The sequence below is a fragment of the Eulemur rufifrons genome, chromosome 1, assembly GCF_041146395.1.
Source record: "Eulemur rufifrons isolate Redbay chromosome 1, OSU_ERuf_1, whole genome shotgun sequence".
Lineage (NCBI taxonomy): Eukaryota > Metazoa > Chordata > Mammalia > Primates > Lemuridae > Eulemur > Eulemur rufifrons.
The window spans coordinates 101,354,572-101,370,114 of record NC_090983.1 but is presented as its reverse complement, the minus strand read 5'-3'; the positions used below and the strand labels follow the sequence as shown (position 1 = coordinate 101,370,114).

Genomic DNA, 15,543 nt, shown 5'->3' with positions numbered 1-15,543 from the left:
TTGGGATTTTCCCTTTCAATTTGTAGCTGCTCAGACAGCCCTCAACTGAATTGGCTCCTCAGCCTAGTAAGGCTACCACTTTTTGTTTTATGCCCTGTGGGCCACGTGAGGAACACTGACTTAAATGTGGATCTTACCCCATGTGTTTCTTTTTTGAAGAGACAGGGTCTTGTTCTGTTGCCCAGGCTGGAGTACAGTGGCCTCATCATAGCTCACAGCAACCTCTAACTCCTGAGCTCAAGTGATCCTCCGGCCTCAGCCTTCTGAGTAGCTGGGACTACAGGCACGTGCCACCACGCCTGGCTAATTTTTCTACTTTTTGTAGAGACAGGTCTTGCTCTTGCTCAGGCTGGTCTCAAACTCCTGACCTCAAGCCATCCTCCCACCTTGGCCTCCCAGAGTGCTAGAAATACAGGCATGAGCCACCGCACCCGGCCTGTATTTCTCTTCTTTTGATGGTTGAGTCCCTTCCACTTTTTGCCAGTCTCTGGTCACGTTCCATTGCATTTCTATCGAGATGTATAATTACCAGCAGTAGATTAGTCTGATACAAGCTGCTCTGCCATTATTGGAAGCCAAACTGTAATTAGATGCTTAAGTGTTATTTAAAATAAAATAAACTCCAACTTCCTTTATATTTCTTTATCCAGGTAACAGTTACACAAGTGCTTTCACTTTGTGCAAATCTATCCAGGTGTGTGTTTGTGTACTTTTCTGTACATGCTATGTACCTCAACAAAAAGTTTATCACAAGAAAAAACCCATTATGTGCCAGCACCCACCCAGGATCGAACCCAGCCCCTTCTCCTGACGCTCTCCCCTGCCCATGACTCTGGCCGCCCGGGTGTGCTTGCAGCTCCCTCAGGGAGACACACATCAGCGCAAGTTCCCCTCTCTCCCCACCGCCCTCGTCCCACATGGATCGCCCCTACTTACTCCTCGGGCTTCAACTTAAGCGCCAACCCCTTGCAGCAGCTTTTCCTCACCCCCAAGTCTCTCCTCCTGCATCTCAGGTGCCCCTTTTGTGCCCTTGTGGACACCAGGTTCCCCTCCCCAACCTCCCCTCGGCAGTGCACTCATCACACCCGCACTGTCCAGAGAGCACTCAACAGCAGGAAGCCCTGGAGACGCTCAGAGAACTGGCCAGATGAACGACATCCATGCCACCCTCCTAAGGAACACAGTGACACGGTTAGGCCTGGCTGTCTCATGATGCCTTCTGGCCTTGAGGCCCCTCCTGTGCCCCACCTCTTATGGCCGGGGCTGCTGGGGCTGCCTGCCCACCAGATTCCGCCTGGGGCAGCTCCAGGGGGTGGGCGCCTAGAGGAGACCTGGGTGCTATCCCAAGAATCCGGAGAAATGGCTACAACCGGAACCAAGCTCCAGTGCCAGACAAGACTTAGTAAAGCCTTCCTTCCTCCGTCTGGGTTTGCAGCTTCTGCCGGATGAAGGGTTGGACCCTGCACTCTGTCAATCTGCCTTTCCTAAACATAAAAGCGGAATGACTGACTGGAGAATTTTAAAGAACAGAGGAAAAAGTTTATTGTGTTGAGCAGACCTTATTTTCATTACAGTACCAGGAAATTCATTCTCAATTCTCTTCAGATGCAGACATTCTGCAGACATTTAAGACCCCAATGCTGTTCCCAAGCAAGGGGCAGCACCTGGACACTATGTTGCATTTAATGGAACAGGATTACAGTAAAATTGGATATTCATAAAGAAGATTTTTTAAAGTACATAGTTTCTTTAAAAATTCTAACATTTTCTCCATTTTTCCACATTTACCTTGTTATTTCCATGGATAACTGGTTGGAAAACATGGTGCTTAATAACCTTTTGTTCTCAAATTGTCAACCTCAGGTTAACGTATTTTGCTTGTAGTTAAGAGGCATCCTGCCCATCTCTCTGGAAATCTACAGCAAGGCAATGCATACAACACCGGTGGGGCGGGGCCTCGGCTCCAGACACTAACTCTGTCCCAGCAAACCTTCCTCATTTGGCCTCTGCCCTGCTGGGTGTAGGGAAAGACTCGGGAAAGTACCTCTTGCTTGCAAAACCACTGCCATGGAGTTTAGACTTTATGGACTACCTCCAGGGAGCATGCAGCCTCCTGAAGCTGATTTTGTGGTTTGTTTTTGTAAATTGTCAGTATTCAACACCCCGAGGGAGCAAGAGCCTCCACTCAATTCGCTGACTCACTGCCACTACTCCCACCGGGAGTGTTGCTTCTGTATTAAATAGAGAAATGGAAGACCGAATAATGAATGAGAAATGTGTATCCTCCAGCTGCTCTGAAATATCAATAACCACCTGAGTTAATGACGTTTAATTTGCTTAAATTCAATCAGGTAATTACCAAGGTCCTGATTAAGACCTTTTGCTCACCACATCAAAGCAGAGAAAACATGAATTAATAACTTTTTTGGGTCCATGTTAACTCTTGAGTTGAATTATTTCTTTTAATCATTCAGGCCAAATTAGGCATGGCAGTTTTAGAAAAGGATTGCTTTCAAGTATCTGAATTTACTCACGGGGGAGGTGGGGAGAAATGGAGTCATTTTATTTTAACCTCATTGCTATAAGGGGTTGTGCCTGACCTGTTTCAAATTATGAGGTCAATAAACTACGATTCCTGGCTGAAGGAAACTATGGGATATCTTTCCTCCTCATCACCTGGGCCAGTGTCTTCCACAAGCTGCGCTCCCAGCCCTTCCCTCAGAGACGCCGTCCCCACAACCAGGTTAAAGCTCAGGAAGAGCTGTGACATGGTTCTGAACACGAGGGCTTCAGGACAGCAGAGTAAATTAAGCTCCATGCATGGAAAAATGTTTCTTAATACACATAATATATGTAATCTATGCTCTCCCAAGAGTTGAGTTCACAAGATGCTTGTGCACTTAGTAGACACGCAAACATCTCTATGTTCAATTCGAAATGCAACATTTTGACAGATTCACAACTTTATCATTCGTATGGAAAACCAACATGCCGTCACCCTCCAAGCGGTGAGCATTCAGCACCCCAGCCATGGCATGGCCCCGCAGCCCCAGTAGCAGGCTGTGACATGCTCTGATGTCAATCAAATGTCACTGTTTACAGAACATAGAAACAGGCTCCTGTTGCTGTATGTCGTTCTGACAGAGCACATTTTCATTTTACTCGGCCACTTATTCACAAAGCAAATTTTCCACTACAGCATGATTGAGAGCAAAAAAAAAAAAAAAATCCATTATATAAAAATGATGGCTAAGAACACCACACTGTGAACAGCTTCCAGAAGCTCGAACACTCAACATAATCAATTCCTGCTTCCTGGAGAAAATCTCTCTTACCTATCTTTTTAGTCCCAGTGTGCATTCTCAGGGCACAGACACAGACACAGCTGACCAAGACCACATTTTAGCAGTAACTTCATTTCCTAGGGATTCGGTTAATTTTGAAAGGTGATTATGCCACATGAACCAAAAAAAAGAAACTGGCAGGAGGAGGGCCCTAGACCGTTTCAGAGCAAGCTGGGTCCTGCCTTATTCAGAGTCAACTGTGACTCTGACTTCAATCAGAGAGGAGACGGCGAAGGGGCAGCAAGTGACACCAGAGCACATAAGCCACACGGAGAACACAGTGCGCTCTGCACCTTCCTCGTGAAAGCACAAGAGACTGGCAGGAGGACACAGGGAAAGGTGCCAGTTCCACGTCTCACGGGAACCAGAATCTACAAAGCATATCCTAGTGACTGGAGTTATTCCTGTTCAACTTCCCAGACAATAAACTGGGGAAATGTGCATTTTTGTCCATGGTTGTAGAAAGCAGCAGCAGCAGCCTTTCTGAAGGCTTACTTAAATGTGAAGATGAAGCTTGAACCAATGGTTTTTAATCTCACTAATCCTATCTCTTCGGCTGCTCTGGCCAGGTGAGGGGCACGATGGAAGGAAATCACGCTACAGCCTTTGTCAACAGCAGCCATTGTGAGTGACATTCAGTCTCAGTTCAGTTTATCTAATTTGCTCTGAAGCTCTCCCCTCCCCAATTTTTAATGGAATTATGAAAGCAAAGTCAAAATAGCCTTCAGAATGACTGGCTAACATTTGCAATTCCTAAGCTAACTTTTGCATTTGAAAAATGGGAAAAACAAATTCCTTGATATTTGTGATAAGAATATGATTTTTAAGAAAGACTGCACATCAATACATTACCTGGCTTAGAAGGGTGAGGAATTAGCTAGTCATCTGCACCCTATTTTTTAAAAGCAGACAAAATAGGAGAGGAAAGGCCTGGGCGCCTTGGAAGCAGGCGCATGCCCATCCGCTGCTGCTGCGCGGGCAGCCTGGGCAGGGGAGGAGCCAGGACACTGCAGCCTCACGCCCGCTCAGGCCACCACCACACCCAAGGCCTCGACAGCCATTCACTGGCAAATGCTGTTCTCCAAGGGACAACTGCTGGGCTGTCAAAGTGAAGACACACAACACAAGGATTCAAGGGCAACCAGTGTGGGTGCCAAAAGCAAACCACAGTGCTAAAGAAAAAGGAATAGAGGACGGTGTATAGAAAATCACAAGTTCCACAGTCAGAATCTTTCCTGGTCTTAGAGCTGGGAGCATTTTGTAGAGAAAGGTCTAACCCATCAGTCCCCGGGTCTGAGAGAAAATCCCACGCAGGCGAGGACACATGATGTAGTGACCATCCGCAGGGAGCGCTGAGCCCTCGGAGATGATCACTAGAGGGGCTTATAGTATGGCTGTATCCACTAAGGAAATTGATAACAGACATTTTTTTAGAAAGTGGGAAGAAAAGCAAAAACTGTGACAAATATGAAAAAACAACTGCCTAGAAAGTTCACTAGGGTTGGGTGGGGGGTAATATTTTCCTCTCAAATAGCCACGATGGTACTAATGGTTTATAAAAGAGAATGGCCAATTTCTGGTCTTCCTCCCTCCCCCCAATACCCCAGAGCCCTCCTACTCCTGATACTCTCCCTACCCTCATCCCAACCCACCCCATCCTGGCCCCAATTAGTCAGCTTAGCCACCGCACCAAGCCAGCCCTGAAGACACCTGATTGGTTGGGTTTCCATTAAACGATGCACCTAACACTTGGGAGAGAAGGCAGGGAGGCACAAGCACGTCGGCGTAAACCTTGAAGGGCGTGGGCCTTGGAAAAAGCTTCTGGCAGCCTGGCCCAGTGCAGGGTGGGCATCTGCAGTGCAGCGTGGACTGCAGGTAAACTGAGGTAAAGAAGAACTTGGCAGCGCCGGCTGGCCAGCTTCCCGTCACAACGCAGCATGCATGCGCTCTAGGTGTGGTACCAGAGGACTCATTTTCTTCCAGTTGCTGCTGCCATTTCCTGCTCTGGTTAGAAGACTGCTCTTTACAGAGTCCCAAAAGATCAGCCACTTGTCTTCCTCTGAGGTACAAATCCAATAGAACCTTCGCCCCAAAGATCCTGCGCCAACCAACGTGCAGAAGTCAAGACCAAATCTCAAAATCAAAAGGTGTGGTACACCTGCCCAGCCAGTTTATCAGCAGTTGTATAGACAGATCAGAAAAAACTAGCATTTAGTATAAAAATTGTTTCTCAAACGGTGTAATTTCCTATCCTCCTCCAGAGATCATAATTCTTCACGTTTCTGAGGTCCTACGGAAAAGGAGAACAACAGAAAATAAAACAGACCATCCTCAAAGTTATAAAAACAGAGTGGGCATTTTCCACCGCTATGACCTATTATTTGTACCTCCACTTCCATTTTATCTCTCATATTAAATTTTTAGGAGCTTTGGTTTGGTGTTTATGTATTTTGAAAGAAAAAGAAAATAAAAGAGATTTAAAAAAAAAAAAACCACTGAAACTACCTGCAAACCTGCAACTGAACTGTTTTGCCAAGTACAATATTCACTCTCAGTAAGTACGCGCGCATCTGTGGTCAGGACTCTTCTCTTTCCACTAAACAGCATAAACACTTTTCTATATATCAGTGTAGCTCATTCTTAGATGTTTAAACTGTTTTTAATGCTTTTGGCTTATAAATAATAGTAAAATAATTTCTTCTTGCATATAGTGTTTCTCTTCTGTTGAATTATTTCCTTAAGATAAATTTCAAGAGAAGAATTATTGAGAGTATAAACATTTTAAAGGCTCCTGATGACAGACACACTGCCTTTTAATAAGAGTTGCTCCAATACACAAAGCTTCGGCAAGGTATACCCAGGATAGTTTCGTCACCATCTCCCCAGTAAATAGCATGACTAATATGTATATTTTTTTTTCCATGTAGCAGATACTAATGATAGACTGCCTTAATTTGATTATTGTTTCCTCAAATTCATTTATTATTTGTGTTTTCCTCTTATTTGAACAGTGTGTCCATGTTCTTTGCTCATTTATCTAAGGGAATCCTTGAGGTTTTACTAATGAATTTCAATTAATTATTTTCATAGTGACTATACAGCCTTCTAGCTGTGACATTTAATATAGTCTTCGGGATGTATAGGTGAATCACTCAACATCCATGTTCTGCAATTGCTTTTTTAAGATTACTTAAAGCAGAATAAATCTTAAAATCCACAGCCCATGAATGTATCAAAACAGCTCTACGCATCCCACAAATACGTACAATTATGTGGCAACTAAAACATAAATTATTATTTTTTAAAAACCCAGAGCCCAACCTGTTAATAGTTTTAAAAAAGTTACTTTTGTATTTTAATGATTTCAAGTGGCTACCACTCAAGATCTACACATAGTAGGAAAAACATTAAAACCTTAAGTCCTTCCTATTCTTAGATAAAATTAAACACAAATACTCCAGCCCCAGCCCATTATGCTTATTTTAAAGAATACTTTATTCAAATCAAAGGACTCTGACAAGAGCTCCCCAAAATGTCAGGTGTGGCTTACGTATCACAAGACTCATGAACCTAAATAACAATAATCACAATTAAAGTACCCTTCTCTCCCCATCAAAATAAGACAAAAAAGGTAGAAGTGCATTGATAAATACTGTCTAGAAGGCCAACAAAAAAAGGAAAATAAAAAACAAAACTAGTTGATGTTAGGATAGAAGGATTACTGGGAGATTTTTATGTTCCTTTTATGCATTATTCGGTTGTTTTTAGAACAAATAAAAATCAGAAACCCAAACAAGTACTTACTGAAGCAAAGGTTTGCGCTCACCTGCTCGGCTCGGTGCTTCTGTGTGCTCCTCAGGGAGTGCCCCCCCTTCCTTCTCCTGCTGGAAACGGGTCTGCAGCTGTTTGATCTCCTGATCGTAGTCCTGCCACTCGGGGACGATTCGCACCGCTGCTTCCAGCTTGGGCTCTTTGGTCATTGGATTATTACACTGTGGAAACCAAGGAACACACTTCAGCTGAGCCGAAGAAAGGTACGGTATCTAGAATTCAAAGATGCTTCTGTTCTTGGGTTGTAAGTCCTAACTGGACAGAACAATACTGAGGAACTAAACCATGCAGCAGGAGCAGCAGTATAGCAGTGGGCTACGTAAAGCTGCGTTTACTTCTTCTACAGGGAAGGTTGGGGGCCTGTTGGAAGGCAGGAAAAGGAAAAGTCCATTTGGAAAAATTATAAGGCAAAGCGTTAAACTGGAAGCTAAGCAGTGACTCGGCAGATTCTAAGTAGTGGAAACAGGCCCATCAGGCACTAGGGGATTTGGCTTCACGCTGCAAGCAGAAAAGACAACTGCTAAAATTACTGTAAGACATCTCACAGCCCCCTCAACTATGCAATTACAGAGAAAGAATAAACAAGAATCTAGTATGAATCATTATTCGGCATCCTCCCAGTGGCTCAGGATGCAGACGAGCACGGCAGATAGCTCACCAAATCAATGGTTTTTGCCCTTTTCTTAGAAGCATCATCACACCACGTTTCACACCAGAGCCATTCTTGAGGGAGGGATTTGATTGGCACCTGATGAATCATGTTATTGGGTAAATCCTGTTTGGTAAAGAAAATAAAACACATGAATCTGAAGTTCTGGGAGAATTTAAATAAATGCATAGTAAATCAGTGATGCTAGTTGTTCATTACATATCACATGCTACTCACAAATGTTTAGAACTGGAAGGTCCTTACCAAATGCCTTAGAGAAGTTAAAGGATTGACTTATGGTGTTTTTCAAAACCTCAAAATTTAGAGGATCCATGAAATATCTACTCATAATAGGCACCTGAAAAGCTTTATCTTAAAAATCACAAACAGTCTACACTTCAACTTCCCTCCATGAGGGCAATTCTACGAAAAATGTTGACTTTTGAAAATCAACTAAATAGAGTGATGATTCGTACACCTTACAGTCCTCTCTCAAAGAAGCTCTGAATTTGCCTTGTCTGCTGAGACTTGCTCCCAAATAGTTGACACCCATATTTTTTCTAGCCAATTCTACTCTATGCTTTAAAGCTTTTATCTCAGGAGAGCTTCTGAGTTTGACACAATAAAACACTCCACTCTCTTAAGACTTACATGTAACAAAAAACTGATGGAATAAAATGTACAGAAATGATTAACTGTGATTCTTGTAAAGAATGCTCCACGATGGTACAAAAATAAATAGCTGATGGTTCTCTTTATGAAATCCTTTCAACAAACTAAAATTTAAAAGTAGCTAGCTAGTAAAGGTATCAAATACTCATCTCAGTTTATCTTATATTCACTTAAAGATTTACAAACTGTCGAACTTGCTGCATTGCTGTAGAACGCTGAATCAAAAATACAGTATCAGTTCCAACTCCACACTCTGCTTGAAAAAGAGAATTCAACTTTAGTATTGGTGGGCTAGGTAAATGAGACAAAGATGTCTCCTGAGGACAACTAGAAAAGGTGAATAAATTATGAAAAACACATGCCTTTTGAAGGCCTCAGAAAGCTAACAAGACAGTAAAGATGACTGGGCCAGGGGAGAACAGAGGCTCACGAAGACAGCCCTGAAATCTGGGGTTTTCCCTTAGAGTCATATGCTGCTCAGGGAGGTTTTCTAAGGCTTCCAGCAGCCACTCAGGTGTGCAGTAACAAAGATTTGTATATAAGACCTGTGGTGGCTGAGGGAGTTCTAGTGAAACCTCCTTGCTTTGGATCGGAGGACCAAAGGAACACACCTTACGATTTAGAGTGAGCCAGAAATACGCCCAACAAAGAATGCAGTTCGACTTCAAATCATCAAAATCTTAAAACTGAATTAAAATAATCCTGGATAGCCAATGCCCCTAAGTTCCTGACAAAGAGAACCATAAATTCTGTTAGATGATACCATTATTCTTGATCTCAAATTATCTCCAAACATAATGCGGCAAAAACAATGTCTGATATACTACAAAAAATAAACAGATATGTGAAAGACAACATGAACAAAAAGATAACAGAAATAACACCACAGAATCAGATCCACAGTAGCTCCATAAATTAGAGATACCAGGTATCACACATAGACTTTAGAGTAAACATACTATATGTAAGATTTACAAAAATGAGAATTTCAGCAAAGAACTGGAGACAAATAAAAAATGCCAAGTAGAAACACAAAACCAAAATATTACAACCAAAATAAAGAACAAATGGAAAACTTAACAAAACAGACATGAAATAACCGGAACAAAGCGCAGAAAAACTAAAGTAAGAAAATTCAGAAAAGAACATTTAAGAAATATAGAGTTCAGGCTGGGCACGGTGGCTCACACCTGTAATCCTAGCACTCTGGGAGGCTGAGGCGGGTGGATCGTTTGAGCTCAGGAGTTCAAGACCAGCCTGAGCAAGAGCGAGACCCCATCTCTACTAAAAAAAAATGGAAAGAAATTATCTGGACAACTAAAAATATATATAGAAAAAATTAGCCGGGCATGGTGATGCATGCCTATAGTCCCAGCTACTCGGGAAGCTGAGGCAGAAGGATCGCTTGAGCCCAGGAGTCTGAGGTTGCTGTGAGTAAGGCTGACGCCACGGAACTCTAGCCCGGGCAACAGAGCGAGACTCTGTCTCAAAAAAAAAACAGATGTATGGATAAACAAAACATGGTATATACATGCAATGGAATACTATTCAGTTTTTTATGTTTTTTTTTGTTTGTTTGTTTCTTTGTTTGTTTTGAGACAGAGACTCACTCTGTTGCCCAGGCTAGAGTGCCGTGGCGTCAGCCTCACTCACAGCAACCTCACACTCCTGGGCTCAAGCGATCCTCCTGCCTCAGCCTCCCGAGTAGCTGGGACTACAGGCATGTACCACCATGCCCAGCTAATTTTTTCTATATATATTTTCAGTTGTCCAGCTAATTTCTTTCCATTTTTTTTAGTAGAGATGGGGTCTCACTCTTGCTCAGGCTGGTCTCGAACTCCTGAGCTCAAAAGATCCACCTGCCTCAGCCTCCCAGAGTGCTAGGATTACAGGTGTGAGCCACTGCACTCGGCCCTATTCAGTATTAACTGTAAGGAAATTATAACATATGATACAACACACATTAACTTTGAGGACATAATGCTAAGTGAATTAAGCCAGACACAAAAAGACAAATATCGTGTGTCCCCATTTATATGAGGTACCTAGATAGGCAAATTCATAGACACAGAAAGTAGAATAGAGGGTCCCAGGGGCTAGGAGGTGGAAAAAAGGGGGAGTTATTATTTCATGGGTAAAAAATTTCAGTTGGGGAAGAAGAAAGTTCTGGAGGTGGATGATGCTCTGGTGGTTATGCAACATTGTTAATGTGCCTAATGCCACTGAACCATACATCTAAAAACGGCTGAGACAGTGTCTTAGTCCATCTCTGTTGCAACAAAGGAATACCTGAGGCCGGGCAATTTATAAAGAAAAGAGGTTTATTTGGCTCATGGTTCTGCAGACTACACAAAAAGCACAGTGCCAGCATCTGCTTCTGGTGAGGACCTCAGGAAGCTTCCACTCATGGTGGAAGGTGAAGGGGAGCAGGAATCACATGGAGAGAGGAAGGAAGCAAGAGAGAGGGAAGGGAGGTGCCAAGCTCTTTTAACAATCAGCTCTCATAGGAACTAACAGTGAGAACTCACTCACTACCACGAGGACGGCACTGAGGCACATGCCGCATGGATCTGCCCCCATGAATCAAACATCTCCCACTAAGCCCCACTTCTAACCTTCATGATCAAATTTCAACATGAGATTTGGAGGGGACAAATATCCAAAATATTAGACAGTAAAGTTTATATTATACATACTTTAATACAATAAAAAATAATAGGCCCAAAATAAAGACACTTTCAGACAAGAAAAACTGAAAAAAAAAAAAAATCTGTTATTAGTTGACCTTACACTAAGGAAAATTAAGGGATATTCTTCAGGCAGAAGGAAAATGATCCTATATGGAAGTTTGGAAATGCAGGGAAGAATTCAAAGCAACCAAACGGTAAACATATGAGTAAATCTAAATCTAAACAGATATGGACTGTACTAAACAAGAATAGTATCTTCTAGGGTTTAAAATATAAACAGACCTAAAATACATGTCAACAAGGTGTCTAGGCTGGGATGAGGATAAATGGAGGTAAGCAGTTCTGACGGGTTAATGTGGTCTGCAGACGTGCAGCAGGGAGCTTGCTAATGCAGGTTCTTAGGCCGAACATACCTACTGAATCAGAATTGGTGTGGGGCCCAGGAATTCATGCTTTAATAAGCTCCCCAGGTGATTCCTGTATATACGCTAAAATTTGAGAAGCACTGTTCTGATGTTCTTGCATTATCTGCTAGGTAGGTAAAATGTACCAATTATCATTAGACTTCACAAAGTCAGAAATATACATTGTCATCTCTAGGATAATCATTAAAAGCATTGTAAAAAACTACATGAGTTAAAGCTAATAGAGGAAAAATGGAATTATTAAAAATTCTCAATGTGAAAAAAACTGTCAAACAAGAATAAAGGAACATTAATAGAACAAGTAGAATAAGTAGAAGCACTGTAAAAAAAACAAACTTGTGATCACATCAGCTATAAAATGGACTAAATGCTCAAATGAAGTGATTGTCACACTAGATGAAAAATAAACTGACTCTCAAATTTGTAGGCATTAATGATATAGTCTCAAAATATGGCAAAATTTGACAGAACTAAAGATGAAATAAATTTCACAATACAGAAGAAAGATTAAGTCTTCAAAAAATAAATTAATACCTGGCTTTTTTTTTTTTTTTTTTAAAGTAGAGATAGGGTCTCTCTCTGTTGCTCAGGCTGGTCTTGAACTCCTGGCGTGAAGGAATCCTCCTGCCTCAGCCTCCAAAAGTGCTGGGATTACAGGCGTGAGCCACCACGCCCGGCCAGAAAAACATTTTTAACATAACCCTCTCAGTAACTAATAGAAAACAAAAGAAAAGACAAAACACACACAATAGCATGTTGTTAAACTTCAACTAATGGATATACAGAGAAAAATGATATACTTAATATTGGCTGAATATAAAAATAGATGAAACATTTACCAAACTGATCATATCTGGGTCAGAAAGTAAATCTCAATAAACTTCAAATGTCTGAAATCACACTGTGAGAAAAGAGTAAGTCCTCTGACCACAGAGCAACTAAGCTATAAGAAAAATATAACTTCAAAATCATCATGTATTTGGAATCACTTCTAAATAACTCATAAGTCAGTCAAAGAAGAAATTACGGCCAGGCATGGTGGCTCACGTCTGTAATCCCAGCACTTTGGGAGACCAAGATGGGAGGATCACCTGAAGCCAGGAGTTTGAGACCAGCCTGGGTAACATGGCCAGACCTTGTCTCTACAAAAAATTTAAAAATTAGCTGGGTGTGGTGGCGCACACCTGTAGTCCCAGCTATTTGGGAAGCTAAGGCAGGAGGATCACTTGAGCCCAGGAGTTGGAGGTTACAGTGAGCTATCATTGTGCCACTGCACTCTAGCCTAGGCAACAGAGCAAGACCTTGTCTCAAAAAACAAACAAAACAAAACCAAAAAAAAGAAGAAGAAATTATAAGGGAAAGTAGAAATATGTTGAATTAAATGATAAGAAAAATGCTACATACAAACGTGGAATATAGCTAAAGTCCTACTAAAACAGAATCTGAAAATTCACACCCATATGTTAGAAAAGATTAAAAAAAATCATTAACTGAACATCTATCTCAAGAAATTGGGAAAAAAACCCAAAAAGTTAAAGAAACCAGAAGAAAAGAAGTATTATAATAAAGAACAGAAATTAGTGAAATAGACCGGGCGAGGTGGCTCACGCCTGTAATCCTAGCACTCTGGGAGGCCAAGGCAGGCAGATCGTTTGAGCTCAGGAGTTCGAGACCAGCCTGAGCAAGAGTGAGACCCCCGTCTCTACTAAAAATATAAAGAAATTAACTGGACAACTAAAAGTACATAGAAAAAATTAGCCGGGTATGGTGGCGCATGCCTGTAGTCCCAGCTACTCGGGAGGCTGAGGCAGTAGGGTCGCTTGAGCCCAGGAGTTTGAGGTTGCTGTGAGCTAGGCTGACGCCACGGCACTCTAGCCTGAGCAAGAGAGTGAGACTCTGTCTCAAAAAAAAGAAAAAAAGAAATTAGTGAAATAAAAAAGAAATACACATAGAAGACCAAAAACGTTAAAAGTTGCATCTTTAAAAGAACTAATAAAACTGATTAATTCCTGCTGAGCTGATCAAGGAAAAAAAGAGAAAGCACAAATAAGCAATGTCAGGAATATATTAATATTTTAAAAAAAGACGATATCAGTACAGATCCTACCTTTAAAAAGATAATTGGTATGATGGAAACATTCTGGCTGTTAATGTACATTTTTCAAAACCAATTAAACAATACACTTAAGATCTCAGCATATTTCTGTATGTAAATTATATCTCAGTAAAAAAAGATAATGAAAGGATACTACAAACAACTTAATGACAATATGTTAGAAAAGTTAGATACAACTTAACAAAAATACTGATAAAACAAGTAAAAAAAAAAGTCCACAGTCCTATAACTATTAAGGAAATTGGACTCATAATTTAAACACAAAGAAAACTCTAGAATCCACCAGTGAATTTTACCAAACATTTAAGAAATAATGCCAATCTTACACCAGTTACAGGTAACTGAAAAAGAACACAACCCAACTTATTTTATGAAGTTGACATGCCCTTGATATCAACCTGATAGGGATATTACAAGTCATGTCAGACAAAAACATAAATGAAAAAATCTTAAACAAATACTACAAAAAGAATCCAGAACACATAAAAACGATAATAAATCATAACCAGGTTGGAATGTATATAATTAACAACTTATATTTAGGTATATAATTCACCATTTAGAATAAAAGAGAAAAATTCTATCATCTAAGCAGCTATCCAAAAGATATAAAATTCAACATAGGCCAGACATGGTGGCTCATGCATGTGATTCCAGCACTTTGGGAGGCCAAGGTGGGCAGATCACTTGAGGCCAGAAGTTAAAGACCAGCTTGGGTAACACAGTGAAACCCCGTTTCTACAAGAAATAAAAAAAATTAGCTGGGTGTGGTGGCATGTGCCTGTAGTCCTAGTTATGCAGGAGGATCACCTGGGCCCGGGAGCCGATGCTGCAGTGAGCTATGACTTCACTGCACTCAGCCTAGGCAGCAGAGAGAGACCTTCTCTCTTAAAAAAAAGAAAAAAGAAAAAAAATTTAACACAATAGATTTTTTAAAAAGAATAAAAATAACTTTCTTAATCCAAATGACAAGTATCTCCAAAGTCTGCAGCAAACATCATACTTATTGGCAAAAGGCTGAAACTCCCTGTGAGTCAATGATGTCCACTATCAACATTTCTATTCAACAATATGGAAGTCCTAGCAGATACAGAAAGCAAGAAAAGTAAGTTTTTTAAAGTGTAAGATTGTAAAGAGAAAAGTAAACCTGTCATGATTTTTTTACCCTCTGTTGTTTTGCCAAATCATTGTTTTAGATATGACTATGTATACAGAAAATCTAGAAGTATAAACAAATTATTAGAATTATGAGTTTATAAGCAAGGTGGTTGACTACGGTGAACAAAAATCAACTGCAATTTTACATACAAGCAATAGAAACAAGTTTTAAAAATAACAAAGATGTATCAGGTCTCTACGAAGAAAACTATATTATCAAAAGAAATTAAACATGACTGAAATATAAAATCCAAGCAAGTGTTTTTTCCCTCCTGAACTTGATAAGCTAATTCTAAAATATATGTGAGAAAACAAAAGACAAAGAATACACTAAGACACTCTTGAAGAGGGCTTGATTTACTGGGAATCAAGATTTATTATAAAGCTACAGTAATTTAGATATCGTAGTATGGGCATGAAGATAGACAAGTAGACCAATGGAACAAAACAGAAGGCCTAGAAACAGATCCATGCATATACAAGTACTTCATTTCTGACAACTATGGCACTGCAGAGCAGTATGTTTTGTTTAAAAAAAAAAATCATGCTGAAATAACTATGCACATACAAAAACGAAAGTTGAACTCTATCTCACACCATACATAAAACAAATTCCTAATGGAATATAGATCTGAATGTGAAAGGCAAAGTAATACCA

General features: G+C 40.7%; 1 protein-coding gene across 3 annotated transcripts in view; it reads right to left on the bottom strand.

Annotated features, from left to right (window-relative positions):
• Positions 1-1,544: 1,544 nt before the first annotated feature.
• Positions 1,545-15,543, bottom strand: part of UGGT1 (UDP-glucose glycoprotein glucosyltransferase 1) — a 101,019-nt gene continuing 87,020 nt past the window's right edge. For all 3 annotated transcript variants that reach the window (XM_069464894.1, XM_069464912.1, XM_069464922.1), the window contains exons 39-41: positions 7,834-7,950; positions 7,171-7,336; positions 1,545-5,634 (exon numbers count right to left, since the gene is read on the bottom strand). In XM_069464894.1, the coding sequence (XP_069320995.1) occupies positions 5,609-5,634; positions 7,171-7,336; positions 7,834-7,950 (309 nt within the window). In that variant the 3' untranslated portion in view covers positions 1,545-5,608. The remainder of the gene's footprint in view (positions 5,635-7,170; positions 7,337-7,833; positions 7,951-15,543) is intronic.